Below are 15,427 nucleotides of genomic sequence, written 5' to 3' on the forward strand. Positions count from 1 at the left end.
AGTATCCCCAGCTGTTATGGTTTTGTTGTTTTTTTTGTTTGTTTGTTTTGGTTTTTTTGTTTGTTTTTTGGTTTTTGGTTTTTTGTTTTTTCTTAATTCTCAAGAGCTAAGCAGTGGTTTGCCAACTGGACATGGTAATATGCGCACTGTAGAGATAGGAAGTACCTGCATTTTGCATTTTTGCCTCACTGCAGAAGTACTAACAAAATACAAGTTTTCCCCGTGTATGGCTGTTGGTAGAGACAACTGATACCCTGATCTGTATAAAAGATCTTATGAAAGCAAGCATCTAGCAGATACATGGAAGGTAATTTGCATTTCACAGCTGAAGTTTGCAAATCATAAGTGAAGAAATAGGAATGCATTGTTTCCCTATTTGGATGTTTACTGGTCAGTTGCTTGATCCAATTTATCCAGGTGGTGAAAAGTGCTAATAACAAACATATAGCTTCCACCTATGTCTGTAGATTATGGCTTGTATTTTTCTGTTCCTGAGATGACCAAGCAAATCTTTCTTTTCCAATGTCTTCTCCTCAGCCCAGCTAACTTGGTTCAAGTCAGTTTTGTTTGCCTAGCATAAATTCAGTTGTGACATCACAAAGAATACCTCTTTGTTTCATAGCAATGACTGAACTTGGGAGAGGAAGGGGCAGGAGGAGGTACAGAAAGTAAATCATGAACACAGGTGGGAAACTATCAAATGTGGAAAGGTGCTCAGGCAGCTGAATACTAAGAGCCTAGCCTTGAGAGTTGAACTGGTAATTTCTTGCAATGTGGTTACTTTCTTCTGTATTTTACTGTTACACCCGATCTCCTGTTCACTCTCCTTCCCATCCACTGGAGGAAAATGGCTGAACATCTTGCAAAGCGATAGAACAGCTTATAGTGCTCATTACTCTCAACAGGGATTGTACCTCCATCTACAGGAGGGTACTACCTCAGGTTTTCTTGGCAAGTACTCTGAAGATCTAAGAATGGTCATTTGCATTGCTTTTGCACAGATCACTGTTCATCTCTGTATAGCCCAGAACGCTAGGTATCAGGCCTGTATAATCAATGAATATACAGATGTTATAATTATGAAATATATCGGAGACTTTGACTAAGCAGGTTATTACACCAAAAGAGAACAGATAGAGTGCTTACCTGTGTCCTGGGCTGTAAAATTCCAAAGGAGGGATTTCCAGAAAGAGATCCTTCCCCACTGGTAGTCAGCTCTTAAATAGGTCTAGGGGAAGTGCAGCCAGGCTCCACCCCCTTCCAGCAGCACAGGTGAATTGCCTTCACCTGTGCTCCCAGGGCTGACTCATTGCTTGCCTCAGGTGATCAATCAGAGGTTCAGACCGTGATTCAGTAGTTCCCATACAAGGCCCCAGGCCATTATCAATTGCAACAACTGCTCTATTATCATACCGTTTCCTTGTTTAGCCAGACTAAAAGCCAAAATGTTCAATGATGTCCTGTGCTCTTATCTTACTGTGGTTGTTTTTTATTCATTGTTGGTTTTTCTCTTTTGATTTAGGTTAGACCATAGTTTAGACATAAGAACTTGGATCCTGACAACTTGAGTACAGAGGCAAAAAAAGGACTATCGCTATTGGATGTAAAAAAGGCAACTTTCAGCTATTTACTTTAAAGGCATATCCTGTGGGGATTACAAGCCATTTAGCTAGCAAACTGATTCATCTAGGTTTTGTTCTGCACTCAGAAGAGTTGTCAAGAAGTGTTTCCACAATGGAGGATGACCTTAAGCAGAGCTCCTGGGCTAATTTACCTGATGTCTGTCTGAGGCATGTCTTCTATTGGTTAGATGACAAGGACAGATCTCAAGCTGCATTGGTCTGTAAAAAATGGAATCAAGCCATGTACTCAGGATCCCTCTGGAGAACCAGAACCATCACATTCAATGGCCAACCATCAAGGGCACATGCATTTGAATATGAAACTGCACTATGGTACGTCAAGAAATTTGGCAAGTATTTGGAACACCTCGAAATCAAGCTATTGCATCCTCACAGTACTGTCTTTACCCGAAAATTTCAAGTGTCTATGAGAAGCCTTTTCTCACAGTTGGGTAAATGTAACTGTCGCCTGGTATCCTTGAGCATCAAGCACCTGGAATTAGATCGCTTGGTCTGGAAAAACATAGTCAGGGCTCAGTTTATCAAGAACTTAGGTACCTTTCTGAAAAGAATGAGCAAACAGCTTAATTATCTCAACTTAAAAGGAGCAAGAGTAACCTTGGAAGAAGGCTGTGAGCTTCTGAATTCTCTGAGCTACCTGACTAATAAAAGCTTTATATCTGAAATAAACATTGAGGATTTCTTCAGTCTCCATCTTCCTGTCTACAGCAGCACCTTGTTCCACCATACTGTGTCCAAGTTCCACAGCCTGGTTATCCTGACTTTCAATTATAACTGTGTTTCTGATGAACTGCTGGACAATCTCTGTAAGAACAGTGCTCATTCCCTGTGCACCTTGAATATCAAATGTCATATCCATGACCCCCATGGGCAAGTGGTCCAGGGAATGTCATGGGCCAACTTGGCCAAAAGAGCCTCAAAATTGAATGTGAACTTCTACTTTGAAAGAGTCATGAAACATGACCATCTAGCCAGGATCCTGCTAGTGGAGATACCAGTTAGGAGCATCAGTTTACGGAGCTGCTATTTCAGAAACCCAGACTGGATGATGAGACCTACTCTCACCAACATCCTCCCAGCCTACTGGCATGCGCTGCAGGTAAGGCAAGCAGTCATGACAACTCGCTGCACAAAGCTAAGCAAAGTAATTGTATAGGCATTCTACATAACCCTAGGAGTTAGCCATTCCAGTGTACCAGCTATACAGTCCCTTTCAAGTGATTGTTCTTGTTACAATGTCCATTATGCTGTTCTTCACAAATGTCACTTATGTCAGGTTGCCAAGCATGTTTTAGCATGATGAAAGTGTTTAGCACAAGATGCTAAAACACTCAAAAAATACTGGTGGTTGTAAAGCCAGCTGTGAGCAAAAGGAACCTTCAGGCAGGAAAACGTTATTTTTGTAGGAAAGCTTTTCAGTCAAAGCATTTGGTGTCACCAAGGATGTATCATGAAAGGTATTCAACACCTGACCCATATAAATGAGCATCAAGTCTGTGTGTGCCTGAGAGAAGCACGTGGCCTTATAACTGATGGTTACTGACAGATTTCTCTAAGGCCTAATGCATTGCAGAGTTTGCAATAGACACCACAGATCGGTAAAGCTTTCTAGAAATTGTTTTTAGATGTACTTTTAATCTTGAATTACTTCTGGTATGCAGAATAGTACCATGGCATGAGTTGTGGGTATAGCACCCACTGGAAGTTGTCTGTCTCTTAGGATGGTATATAACGTACATGGGAAGCTCATCGTTACGGGAGAATGGAAATTACCACTGCATATATTTTTGTCGTAACAAAAAAAATGGTTCTCTGCTAATGTCAAGGTACACAGCTGATCTACTGTCAATCACTTCTGTTGGTAAAATTGGGAAACACTTTGAAGTTTAGCTAGTGCAAGCCTTGTTTCATAGAACTGACTGCGTTCTTTCTTTTTGAAGAAATTAACCCTTGAAGTAAACAATGACAATGAGCTGCTGGATGATGAGCTGCTACAGCTTATCTTATCATGCAGGAGATTGTTTTTTCTGAAAGTCTGGGCATTTCTTAGTGTTACTTTTGTGGAGAGGTTGCTACAGAATCGTGCAGAAAGGAAATGCTTTTTGACTACAATAAAGGTAAGACTCGATGCTTCAAAACTCCCATTATCTACCTTCCTCTCTTCCATATCCAGAGAAATGCTGAGGTCCCTATAATCCCGCAGTAAGGTTAGAGAAGGAAATGTTAGCATAACTACCTTCCCTATATAATGTTTTAGCATTTTAAGAATCCTGAGAACCACTTAGAAATGGGTCTTTCCAACCTACTAATCCATAAGTAGGAATATTACAGAACACTATGTAAATTTAATAACCAGCACCAACCATTCGACAAATATTTGCTAGTCCATGGGATCCCTCTGTCACCTCCTATATTAAGCTAGGGATTGTCTGTTCCACTCAGTCCTGGTACTCATATCTATGCTTAAATTGAAGCATGACAGTTGAATCTCATTAAAAAAAAGATATAAACACATCTCACCAAAAAGGGATGTTGTATTGTATGTGGCCACTCCACAAATGCAGCTGGTGTAAACCATACTGTCATACTATTTTGCTTGCTGAATTGTAAATGTATTAGATCCAGAGCCATGCATATTCCAAGAATGTGTCAATCTTGAGGGTAAAAGGAACTTTCCTCTTCCCAAAAATTCTTTGGCAGAAGATGAGTCGTAATTTTCACTCAGTTCAGAGTGAAAACTGTAAGTAAATTTTAGGATTTTATTCTAAGAATTTGGCTTCTCCATATTCTTCAGTAGCAACAAAGGCTTACTTTTGCCACAAGCTTTAATGGGCTGAGACTGCTGCACATATCTGAGAGACATGACCACCATTCATGCTCACAGGTCAGGATTTACACATCCCGACAGGAGACCAGTGAAGAGAAGCAGCTGTTGCACAATATTTACAAGAAGTTTAAAAATCTGATTGACTCAGAGCTTAACTATTTTGTCATCACCTATCCACTGGAGTAAAGCCACAAGGAGTTACATCTGCAAATGATGAACAAATCCTTTGGAGGGCATTAATAGGAGAACTGAATCTTGTCAGCATCCCTCTGAAAGGGAGATACCATCGTATGCAAAGGACAATTTTACTATGCCCTGGATTAAAGTGTTGGACTTGGCAACCAGCCTCTTATGTCTCCAGTATCACTTATTCTTGCCGTTTTTTTGTTTTCCCTCACCAGAACCAGAAGCAACAGTGAGCTTTTTCCTCAGCCTTCGTTGGCACCTCTAGAAAAAATAAGACCCTCTTCTTCATTCAGCACTTCCCCTTGTAGAGTTTCAAATAGCTTACCAGTGAGGCCCATCTGTTTGTTCCCATTTTACAAATAGGAAAACTGAGACATGGAGTAAGGAAACGATTAGCCCAAAATCAGCCTTGGCTTCATCTTGATTCAGATGCAGTCAGGCACTCCATTCCACCGCATCATCATTCCCTAGTTCCTGTTGAGTTTAATAACACACTCTCTGCCCAGTTCTTAACAGCAGATGTTAAGAAGAAAAAAAACATACCGCAGCTAATCCTGGCAGTCAACACTCCCACTTGACCAGCTTACCAGTGTCTTGTGAGAGAACTGCTCTAGCTTCCACAACTTCTACACCTCTCAATGGCAAAAAATATCATTGCTTGTACCTGAGATAACATGGAAAGCACATTCCCACATTCCCTCTTATTCTGGAACTTTACTGCCCAGTGGGAGATTTCATCAGACATTCAAGAGCACAGTCCTAGCTGTAAGTACTGTCTGTTTTAATTGCCTCACACATCTAGAATGAGGACAGCATTAATTCAAATCAGTAAATTTGGAGTTTGTCAATAAAAATCTCAGCATGAACTGTCCAGTAATATGGCTTTAAAAGTTGTTAATGCAAACAGACTCTCTCATTGGCTTGCAGAGCACTTCATCAATGTATAATGTATCTGCCTTGATCTGGATCTCCTCCTCCAGGGAAAGCTGCCGACGTCTCAGACCTTTCAGCTCTGTTTCAGCCAGTGCCAGTGTGTCCTTTAACCTAACAGGGAAAATACAGCCAGAAGTTAGTTGAGAATACATAGATATTTTGTCATATACAAAAGTAATTCGAAGTGAAAAAACAAGGACGGGGATTCACAATCAGACAGTATCCATGCAGTATGCTTTAAAGTGTGCTACCCTTAAGGAAAAAGCATGTCTCAAAATTTCATGGAGAACAGCTGGGACCCAATGTTACTTGGACTATTTATTTAACCAAATAATCTGTACCACAGATTTCCCCACTCTTTCGTCATTCCCACTTGCCTTTGAATGTTGTTTGTAATCTCTTGAACTTCACCGGTCAACCTATATTGCACTGTGTCATAACATAATTCCACTCCAGGGCGATGATTTCTTGCCTCCAAGCGGGTTTGAGCCACTTTAACAGGTCCTTCTTTATCAGCAATTGCTTTCTTTAAGGCTACAATGTTCATCTCCTGTGAGGCAGCCTCCTTCATCACCTTAACAAATCCAACAGAAGAAAGCACAGCACACTTTCTCCTACAATCAGCAAAATCCTCAACATCTTGTTTAATAGCTATAGTAACAGTAATTACAGTAACACTCATTATGTTAAGGTGTTATTTTATCAACAGATTTTCACAAAGGTTGTCCAGGATTATGACTGGAGAGGCGCCAACATCACTTTAAGTTCAGTGGTTAACTTTTAGAACTCAAGCACAGTTTTCATACATCGAACTTCAATCACACTGGCCCTGATTTTATAAGCCATTAAGCTCTTACAGCACAATCGCAAAAAACCCTTAGCAGCCCCACATATCTAAAAATCACAAGGGAAATCCTGGCTTCAGTGAAATCTACTAGAATACTTCAATCAATTGACTGATTTGAGGAATACACCTTTATAGCAGTGCACATTTGGATAAGTAAATGAAATCTAAGATGACTGTTAAAGGAAACTGAGGCAAGCTTGTGTTGCAGCTGTTGCCAGTATTGCAAAGGTAAAATTCTTAACCACAGTAGCTCAAGTTACCTCAATACACTGGACTGAGCCAACTGGTTGATAACCAAAGCTTGCTGTTTACATCTTTTCACTGATGATCTCCTACAACTTACCACTGCAAGGAGTGTCTCCAGCTTGTGCTTGGCATCTCTGACTTCCTCCACTCTATTTCTAAATGCGATATTCACCGTCTCATATTGCTTGCACATGTCATTCACTGCCTGGGAGAGGATGCTGTCAATCAGCACCCTTAGCGCCACTGAATTGTTTCTCTGCTTGTCAGCCTTTTCAACATTTATGTTTGAGAAATATAACCAGTCTTCAGGGCTAACAAAACTGAAAGAGATTCAAAATAAAAGGTCATCAGCTGGCAGCATCCACTATTTCATAAATCTATAATTACTCCACAAACCAAGCATGAGTGTAAAAGGAAAAAAAAAAATCATTTTGCTACAATCTCAAAACAACTTTGTTATTATTTTCCTTTCCTGATAAGAGACTGAGTTGTAGCAGGAAAAGGGAGAAAAGATATGGACAGATAGGAAGGAAAGACATGGACAAATAGGCAGACACATATAATAACCAGTATTTCTTGGAACATCTTTCATCAATGAAGGTGTAACAAGTAATACAATTCAGCTAGTATTATTAACACCAACTTACTATGCACACGTTAATTGTGCACACAGGACACCCCTACATGCTTACATAGTCACTTCCAGCAATAGTTGGGAAGCCCATCCTCAGAAGGGGAGAGTAGTATCTGTGCACTAGTGGCTGGTAGGCAGGTCTCTGGGAAGTCCCTCAGAGATTTCTTTGTTTCATTTCAATAATCATTATTCGTACATAGCAGCAAACGCTGTTCTGGGTATGGTCTGAGTTAAACAACCTGTTGATGGACACTAACATGGGCTAGTGGTAAGAGCTGGCAGTCCCTTGTATTCCAAGCAAGTCAGCTCGCTACTTAGCCTGTTTCTTCTTGCTAGTCTGTTCTTTTGTGGTAGGTATTTCTTCATCAAAACTACTAATTCACACAAAATCTGCACACTGGACAGATGAATTAACCTCACATACATCATCTGCCTCAGTCCGGCATTTGACCTGCTTGGACACCCTGGGAGAGGAGAGGAAGTTAGAGGAATCTATTCTGGGTTTAACCCATGTGAGAAATTTACGATAGCCATCTGTGAGACTCAAAAACTTCCGGTGAACAGCAATTCACTGGAAATATGATTATTGTGGCTCATTTCAACAATGTATTACACAGATACTAAAGTGATGGACAGAAGTATAAAAAAAATTACACAAGTACAACAGAACAATGATGAATTGTCTTACACACAGCTACTTTAATTTTGCTGCTGCTGCAGTAGTTCATCCTATAATTGATATAATTAACGTATATCCATCAAGTTAAATAACCACTTACTTTCCTTCTATTTCCACTGTTTTATCAGTGTATCTGACATCAGGAGTGTTGTTTGTCAAGCTAGCACAGTAATTGTCAATCATCAAAGCTGTGAACTTGTCTTTCACATCCATTTCCAGGTTGTATTTTGTGGAACGGTTTAGTCTAGAGGAAGAAATGATTGCACTCTAAGCCAAAGTCTAAGCACTTACAGATCTCCCTAATATGCATGTGAGAAATGGTACACCAGGCAATGCAAATGCTGCTCAAAATTCCTCATTCACAAACTGTTATTTGCAATGTCCCAAGACCTAGAGCATGGTTCAAATTCCGTATAAATCAGTGGTATAATTTCAATTGGAATTAAAGCCACAGGATTGGCTGAGAAGGTTGTAGATCATGTGGCAGTACTTTCAGTTCTAACAGAACTTCTTACAATTAATTATCAAATGTTATGGATTAGAACAGGACTTCTATAACTGTGTAGCACTGAAGGTAATCTTGGCCCCGCATTCAGCCTGACATAACTTCTCAAGATTATGACAGCCCTGCTTTTCAGCTAACCCATGTTTGTTATGCTCTTTGTCTCTGCACCTGATTTGCTCATTCGTTTGTTCTAATGTACGTTCAAGCAAAGCAATAACCCCCTGCAGAACTCCAGCTTCCTTGACCAGTTCCTGTTCCACTTCATCATGCACCAAGTCAGTCCCAGCTCGTCTCTGCCTAAATAAAAAGAGAAAAGCATCAGTCACATTATTAAAACGCCTATAGCTAACAGACAGTGGTGAAGCCCAGCATTCTATATCCAAAGCTTCTCCTTGCCTTTATGGGCTTGGCCCTCTAATGTTATAACACAAACCAGACAGTGATTCTGCTGCACAAGCAGGCCCTTAGTTTGCCACTGTTGTATTTGTTAAAGGTCCGTTACATAGATTTTCTTCTCTGCGTGAATGTTTTTCCTCTTAATCTCACCTGTTCAGGAGACACTTCTGGGAAATTACAAGTGGCTCTTTGCAGCTCTCCAAGGCTTTCTCCAGCCTGATCTTGAAAGTAAACAGTACCTCTGTCTCATTAACAAGTTGTTCAAGTTTGTTATCTAATTCTTGCTTCCAGAACTTTATTTCTTCCAGTCTCTGTTCTGCAGAATGAAAATTTCAAACAACTCTTAATAAAAGCCAGAGCATTGTTGATCATATCTTAGATATGGCTAGAAATAGAATGACTTCATTATTGTGTGAATTTCATGCTGGACCTGATGTATGGAGACATAATTTCAAACAAAATAAAGAATCCACTTGAAAATATTTTTGGATGATATCTTGACTTCTCCACAAGATCAGATAACATGCCCTTGACATATATTCTTACTCACAATCATGTAATTTTCTAAGTCCCTCTTAAACACCTAGCTCAAATGACACTTGAAAAGTATACATGGGATTACCTATTTTCTTGTTGACACTGCTTTGGGTTTTCTGAGTTGTCTTTTCTATTTCATCCACCAGTCTTCGACTCTCAGCTACTAAGCGCTCTGAACTGGATTTCTGAGACTCTGTACTGGCACACTGCATCTTGTTTGCAACGTGCCATTCTGAAGAATGCAACTTGGGTGGAGCTTGTAGCATTCTGGCCATTGGTTTTTGAAAGATTCTGCATGTAACACAGGTGAATTTTTGGAATGTGGAGCCTGAAAACAGGAAAAGGATTATATTTGGCTGCAGAAGCAAAAATATATAAGGATGGGTCCAGGAAGGTAAAAAAAATTCTTGTCCCTTTAACCTTCAAAAAAGCATGAAGAAACGAGAATTTGGAAATGGAAGTCAGAAGAAGAGAAAAACAATCATAGCAAATTGGAGAAGAAAAAAAAAAAAAAAAAAGTTAACAAATGTAAGAGTTAAAGAGTGTCCTGCAAGTTGCGGTAGACTGTAAAGAAAAACACCAGCAGCAGCAGCAGTCACTGGAAAAATATGAGACAACAAGACCTGGAAAACTGAAGGAGAAAGTACACCAGATAAAAGTAAATTGAGAAGTCTAGGGAGGGCTAAACAAGAACAAAGAACAAAGGGACACTTCTAAGGCAGTTAAAAGCAGTGTCCCCAAAACACAGTCATAGCATTTTGGTTCAATATCAGTTTTTCTTTTAGAGCACTGTGTTTCTCCAGTGTTTCTGAAATAACTTCTCTTCACAGAGTTCCTCTGCAACACACAGTTTGTCCCTGCTCTAGCACACGCATCCTTAAAACATCTCTTTCTCCCCTTAACTGATACTGCTTCACACTGCTTACTCCCAAGGTCAGACCCCAGCTAAAAGCCCCATCTTCTGTTTCCCTTCACTGTGGGATTTGCTCCCAACTGTTGTGCAGTCTCTATCTCCAGAGCAGCACCACAGTGCATTTTTAAATGTGAGACAAATATTCCAGGAGGGGGCTCTGAACGACACGGGAGGTCAACAAAGTGGTTGCTATGCAACATGGCTTCTAGCAAACCAACCAGCTTTTGCTATATCAGGTGGAAGTACAGGAGTACTTCCTTTCACTCACTGACAGATAAGGTCTGTCTAGAAATAAAAACTTATTGTATGTTAATTGAAATGGTTTCCACAGTAATTTTTAACGGATATATTGCAGAAATGCATTTTAAAAATCTGAAATCAAATGAAAGGTGTGCTGTGCACCTATCTGAAGTTTCAGTTTTACAATATTTTTTAAGCAGTATTCTTTATCTACTCCATTTTCATGGGAACTGTGTTCTTGACCTACCTGGGACAAAAGACTAGGAGCCTGAGAGAAGAAATGGAGGAGACAGAAAAACACTACATTAGATGCTAAAGTTAAAGTCTAAATTAACACTCCATGTACAACTTGTCCCTTAATACAAATTCTAAAACAGAAGAAAATTTTATTTTTACCTCAGGTGGTTTTCAGGGCTTAAGTCATAGTAGATTTCCTGAGCGTGCAGTTCATCAAACGATCGGTAAAATCAACTCTGCGATAATTTATAAAGAAATTAGAGTGGTTTGTTAATTCCGGAATAGCCCCATCACTCCTCAAAGGAGAACACAAAGCTCGCCCCTACCCGCCGCACCTGCCCGCTCCGCACAAAGCAACCCTTCCCGCTGGTAGCGCAACGCCTCCACTCACCCAAACATCCGCCAGCCAATCGCAGGCGCCACTTGACTTGCCGTGGCCAATCGGTTTGTCTCCACAGCCTGGCCCGCCCCCCAACGCGCTTCTTACCAACGGTCGCGGTTTCAGGCTTGTATGCGTGCGCTGCTGCGGCCGCAGTTCGGGTTTTGGTAGCTTCTGGCGGTCCGCGCGGCTCTGTGGCGCACCGGCCGCGCTCGTTCCCCGGTACTTGCCAATCTCTCGCAGCGGGAAGGGCGTGGAACGGGCGCGGAACGGGCGCGAGGTCACGGGATTTCCCGGAAACCGGGCACCCCGGCTCCGCGGCACCAGAGAAACGGCGGAACTGACGCCCAGGTGGTGGTTGTGATGTCATGTACGACCATAATAATCTTGACACTGACATTATGCTAACAAAAACATACACATTTCCAGCTCTAAATTCACAAAGGCATATTTTAATGTTTGTTACAATTTGTATTAAATGCTCCAGCACCACCTGCTCTCTTTACCATCATCCTCTCAGAAAGGTGGTGCGGCACAGCAGCTGCTGTCTGGGTATTTCCTGATGTACAGAGCTTTCCACTGTGAACTGTGTAGATGACACTGCTGGGTATACTGAAAACTATATCCAAATTCCCACGCATGTAAATACAAACCAACAACAACAACAGGAAAAAAAAAGCAGTTGCAAATAAATTTAACAGCACAATCACTAGAAACAGACGTAAGTCAAAACCAATTCCAATGCAGTTGAAAGATCAAACTCTGTGTTTACTGTGCTAACATTTTACAAATCTGATGAGAAGAAGTTTGACTGAAGTCTGTACATTGCCTTGCAGGTCACTGTGTAAAGTTAACCATCCAAGATCACAGTGTCTTGATGTATATAATACATCTAATCCAAAATGTGATGTCAGGTAAACTGAGCTGTCTAGTAGTTATGATTAAAAAGCCCAGATTTATGGGATGAATTTTATAACATTATATGAACATATTATCAGTAACAATAAATGCTTCCTGCATGGTTCTTATTCATTGACCCACGCATGTTAAAGATTACTGTAGGGTGGGGGTTTTTTGCTTTTTCACATTTTACTGGCATTAGGATAAAGCATGAGACTGTAGCTGATTATTAGCTGAAACTAACTTACAGGAATGAGAGGAAAGATGAATGAATGTGGTATTTGGCTACAGAGTTGCATGATGAGTTTGTGTGTTCTACTTCAAACATGCATTTTGCCTCTTACCACAAACACTGTTTAGTATTGTAAATCTGTATTATTATGTGAAAAGTATTATTGTTTAATATTATCTTGATTACTATAGCCTATTCCCTTGCCAAAGGCAAAGTACTACACTTGCTTCACAATATCACAGTATCACCCCGTCACCACTGTTTGCTTTAGAAATGGGAATAAGACTGTGATGACAGCAGTAGTTCTCTGTCATGGTGAATCATGTATGATTTGTATGACTTTTGTATGATTTTTTATAACAAATTTATTATATATTACTGTCTCTATGTAACGTGTTCGTGGACATAAGAAGGCATTTTCTTTGATGGAACTACAGAATGCAGCCTGATTATTGTCCTTTTTAAGCTTTTTTTGAATCATGAACAAATTTGAAATGACATAATCTTCTATAGGTTTACATAGAATATAATGAGGCCTGACAGTTCCTGTTCATAAGGTTCAAACCAGGCCATTGGATTGTTCTGTGATAACTTCTTTAACAGTGTATATTGAGACAAAATCAGCAGTTGGAATGGCAGCTTAAGTATACTTTTAAAAACCAGCTAAGCCTTTAGCTTGAGTGTTCGATTTCCCTCCATAAAAGCATTATTAATGTTTCATCATTGGCAAACGCTGCGGTAACACTAACAAACCAGAGGTGAGGAATAGTTCTAAAAGTGAATGTTGTTTTGTTGTTTTTTTTTTTGTTGTTGTTGTTTTGTTTTTTATTTTCCCTAAAAAGCTTAAGTTCATGGAATATTCTTTCCTAGGGCCCTGTCCCAATCTCTTCCCTACTTCCATCCATGTTTGATCAGGTGATGATCCCAGCAGTGTATTTGGTACTGCTACTACAGTCAGCACTCATGACAGTGCTCCATTGGAGAGCATCAAAACCAGAATGCAGATAAAGTGGAACTGGAATTTTACCAGTATTTCCTCCCTCAGTCCAGAATGTGTAGGCTAATCAGAACTTTCTTGCTGCTTTGCTCAATAAAACAAGAATCTTCTATGTTCATAGAATATTTCCTCCACTTCTATCATTATTTGTCTTATGAGTACTGATTTAATGGCATTCACCATTTATGTCTACAAGTCCTTGTTATAAGCCAGGATTTTTAGAGGCAGAGATGCTGTAGACTCTCAACAAATCGGAAACCTCTGCCAGTGACAGGTTTGGGATAGACCCCTTGGACTTGCTTGGGCTACCATTTTAATCTTACTGTAATAATATCTATTTGTAGCAGATGCAGTGCCTTCAGGATGGGTCAATAGATTTGGTTACTTGAAAGTCACCTATGGAGATACTTTTTCAAAAGTGAAAATCAAATAGACAGCAGCAGTGAACTATGGCCTAAGAAAACGCTTGCACTGCTTAGATTTCAGTGCGCATCTGTAACAGCTATCCTTTTCTCCTTGTTGTTAATTTCATATATGGCTAGTACAATAAGATAGAGAGTCACTTGCATTGCTTTTTAAGAACAGAATTACTCACAGCTTTTGTAGGTTAATCCTCCAGCATGTAGTTTATTTCAGTGCTATGTTCTAAGGCAAAACTGCTCAGAAATGGCTTGTAAACAACAACACTGACTAAAGAGAACAAAATGTGTTTAAAGGCTGAAAGTGTGAGGGTTTTGAAAGTTTTAACAAGGAAAAATATAATCACCTAAACAGTAGGTAATGGCTCTGCTAGGAGTATTTTGAAAATCTGACATAAAAAAATAAATTGATCCAGCCTTTAGAAGTAGGATAAAGATGCCAATAAACTGAGATAGTACTGAATATTGGATACAGTGCAGAAACTGTAAAAAAAAAAAATCCAAGACACTCCATCTGTGTAAAATACAATATGCTGACTTAATATATTGTTCCTTTGTCATTCATGTTAAATACACTTACCATCATATTCATACACACTGTATTACTTTTAACTAGAAACACAAAAAAAATATCAGGGACATACTTTACATACATTATTAAATTTAATCATACAATCTCATCCAGGCTATATATTATAGATCAGGCATTCTCTAATGCATTTTAGTGCACTGTACTTTTCTATAACTATGCGATAATACCATATCTATCATGTCCTTATATACAAACCATCAGGAGTTAAAACCTGTCTTCTACTCCCCAGCTGGCAAGATACCTTTATGATTGTCTCTTTAAAATGGGAGAAATTTTGGAAACTGCACAAATAGCTTTTGGGTAAATGTGAACAAGCTAAACTGTAGCAAAAACCTTAATTCCCCTTAATGAATTGGCAAAACAACTTATGCCTAGAATTTCCTTTTTTATAATTATTTGCTACTAGACCAAAATTGGCCAAGCACTTAACCATGTCCTCAGCACTCAAATCACACAGGACAATCATTCATGACCTGAGACTGTGTACAAATTAAATGTATAAAGCTGCTGCTGCCAGTAATATAGCTGCAGTAGAACTTGGCTCTGCTAGTCAATGAAAAATATTCTGCTATAAGAATGGAAATATGCACATCACATACCTACTGCAGACTCATTTCTCATTGTGCCTAATTTGATCATTTCTCCAAAACACAACTACAGTTTGTTCATCTTTACAGAATGTTTGTTGGAACAATTTATTCATCAGAACTATGATCATTCAAGAAAGTTAGGAACCAAAGACAATGGCAGACACATTACAAACACCTTGCCTGTCCTCTGTCCACTTGCACTAAACCTGTATGAGCAGTGCCTGGGATTACTACTAGTTTAATCACATATCTTTCAGAAACATACTAAGATGCACATTTGCTTTCAAGCTGTTTCCAGCGTGTTGTAGAAACAGGCTAGGCACATTGCGAACAGCTTTTGGTGATCCAGCTCTTCAGCAGTTAGCTTATACTCTACCTTTACATGGTTTTTTCTTTTCAGACTTTGTCTGATAAAGCGGTTGCTTCATTCATGGTTTCTTAAGTAAACTTCACTGGAAAGGAAGGATAGAATAAAATCCTTCTATAAAGAAACAG

At 39.6% G+C, this 15,427-nt stretch overlaps 2 protein-coding genes across 2 annotated transcripts; one reads left to right on the forward strand and one right to left on the reverse strand.

Moving 5' to 3' along the window:
* Nucleotides 1-1,734: 1,734 nt before the first annotated feature.
* Nucleotides 1,735-4,656, forward strand: FBXO39 (F-box protein 39; the record flags this gene model as incomplete). Its single annotated transcript, XM_079545332.1, has 3 exons — nt 1,735-2,742; nt 3,584-3,760; nt 4,528-4,656. 3 exons carry the CDS (start codon nt 1,735-1,737, stop codon nt 4,654-4,656), a joined length of 1,314 nt encoding a protein of 437 aa, XP_079401458.1.
* An 884-nt stretch (nt 4,657-5,540) lies between these two features.
* Nucleotides 5,541-9,708, reverse strand: TEKT1 (tektin 1; the record flags this gene model as incomplete). Its single annotated transcript, XM_079545135.1, has 7 exons — nt 5,541-5,700; nt 5,967-6,163; nt 6,780-7,002; nt 8,096-8,239; nt 8,669-8,797; nt 9,047-9,212; nt 9,519-9,708. The coding sequence occupies 7 exons, from the start codon at nt 9,706-9,708 to the stop codon at nt 5,541-5,543; spliced, it is 1,209 nt and encodes a 402-aa protein (XP_079401261.1).
* Between the last annotated feature and the right edge of the window lie 5,719 nt (nt 9,709-15,427).

The sequence above is a fragment of the Tetrao urogallus genome, assembly GCF_951394365.1.
Source record: "Tetrao urogallus genome assembly, chromosome: 20".
In the NCBI taxonomy this organism is placed as follows: Eukaryota; Metazoa; Chordata; class Aves; order Galliformes; family Phasianidae; genus Tetrao; species Tetrao urogallus.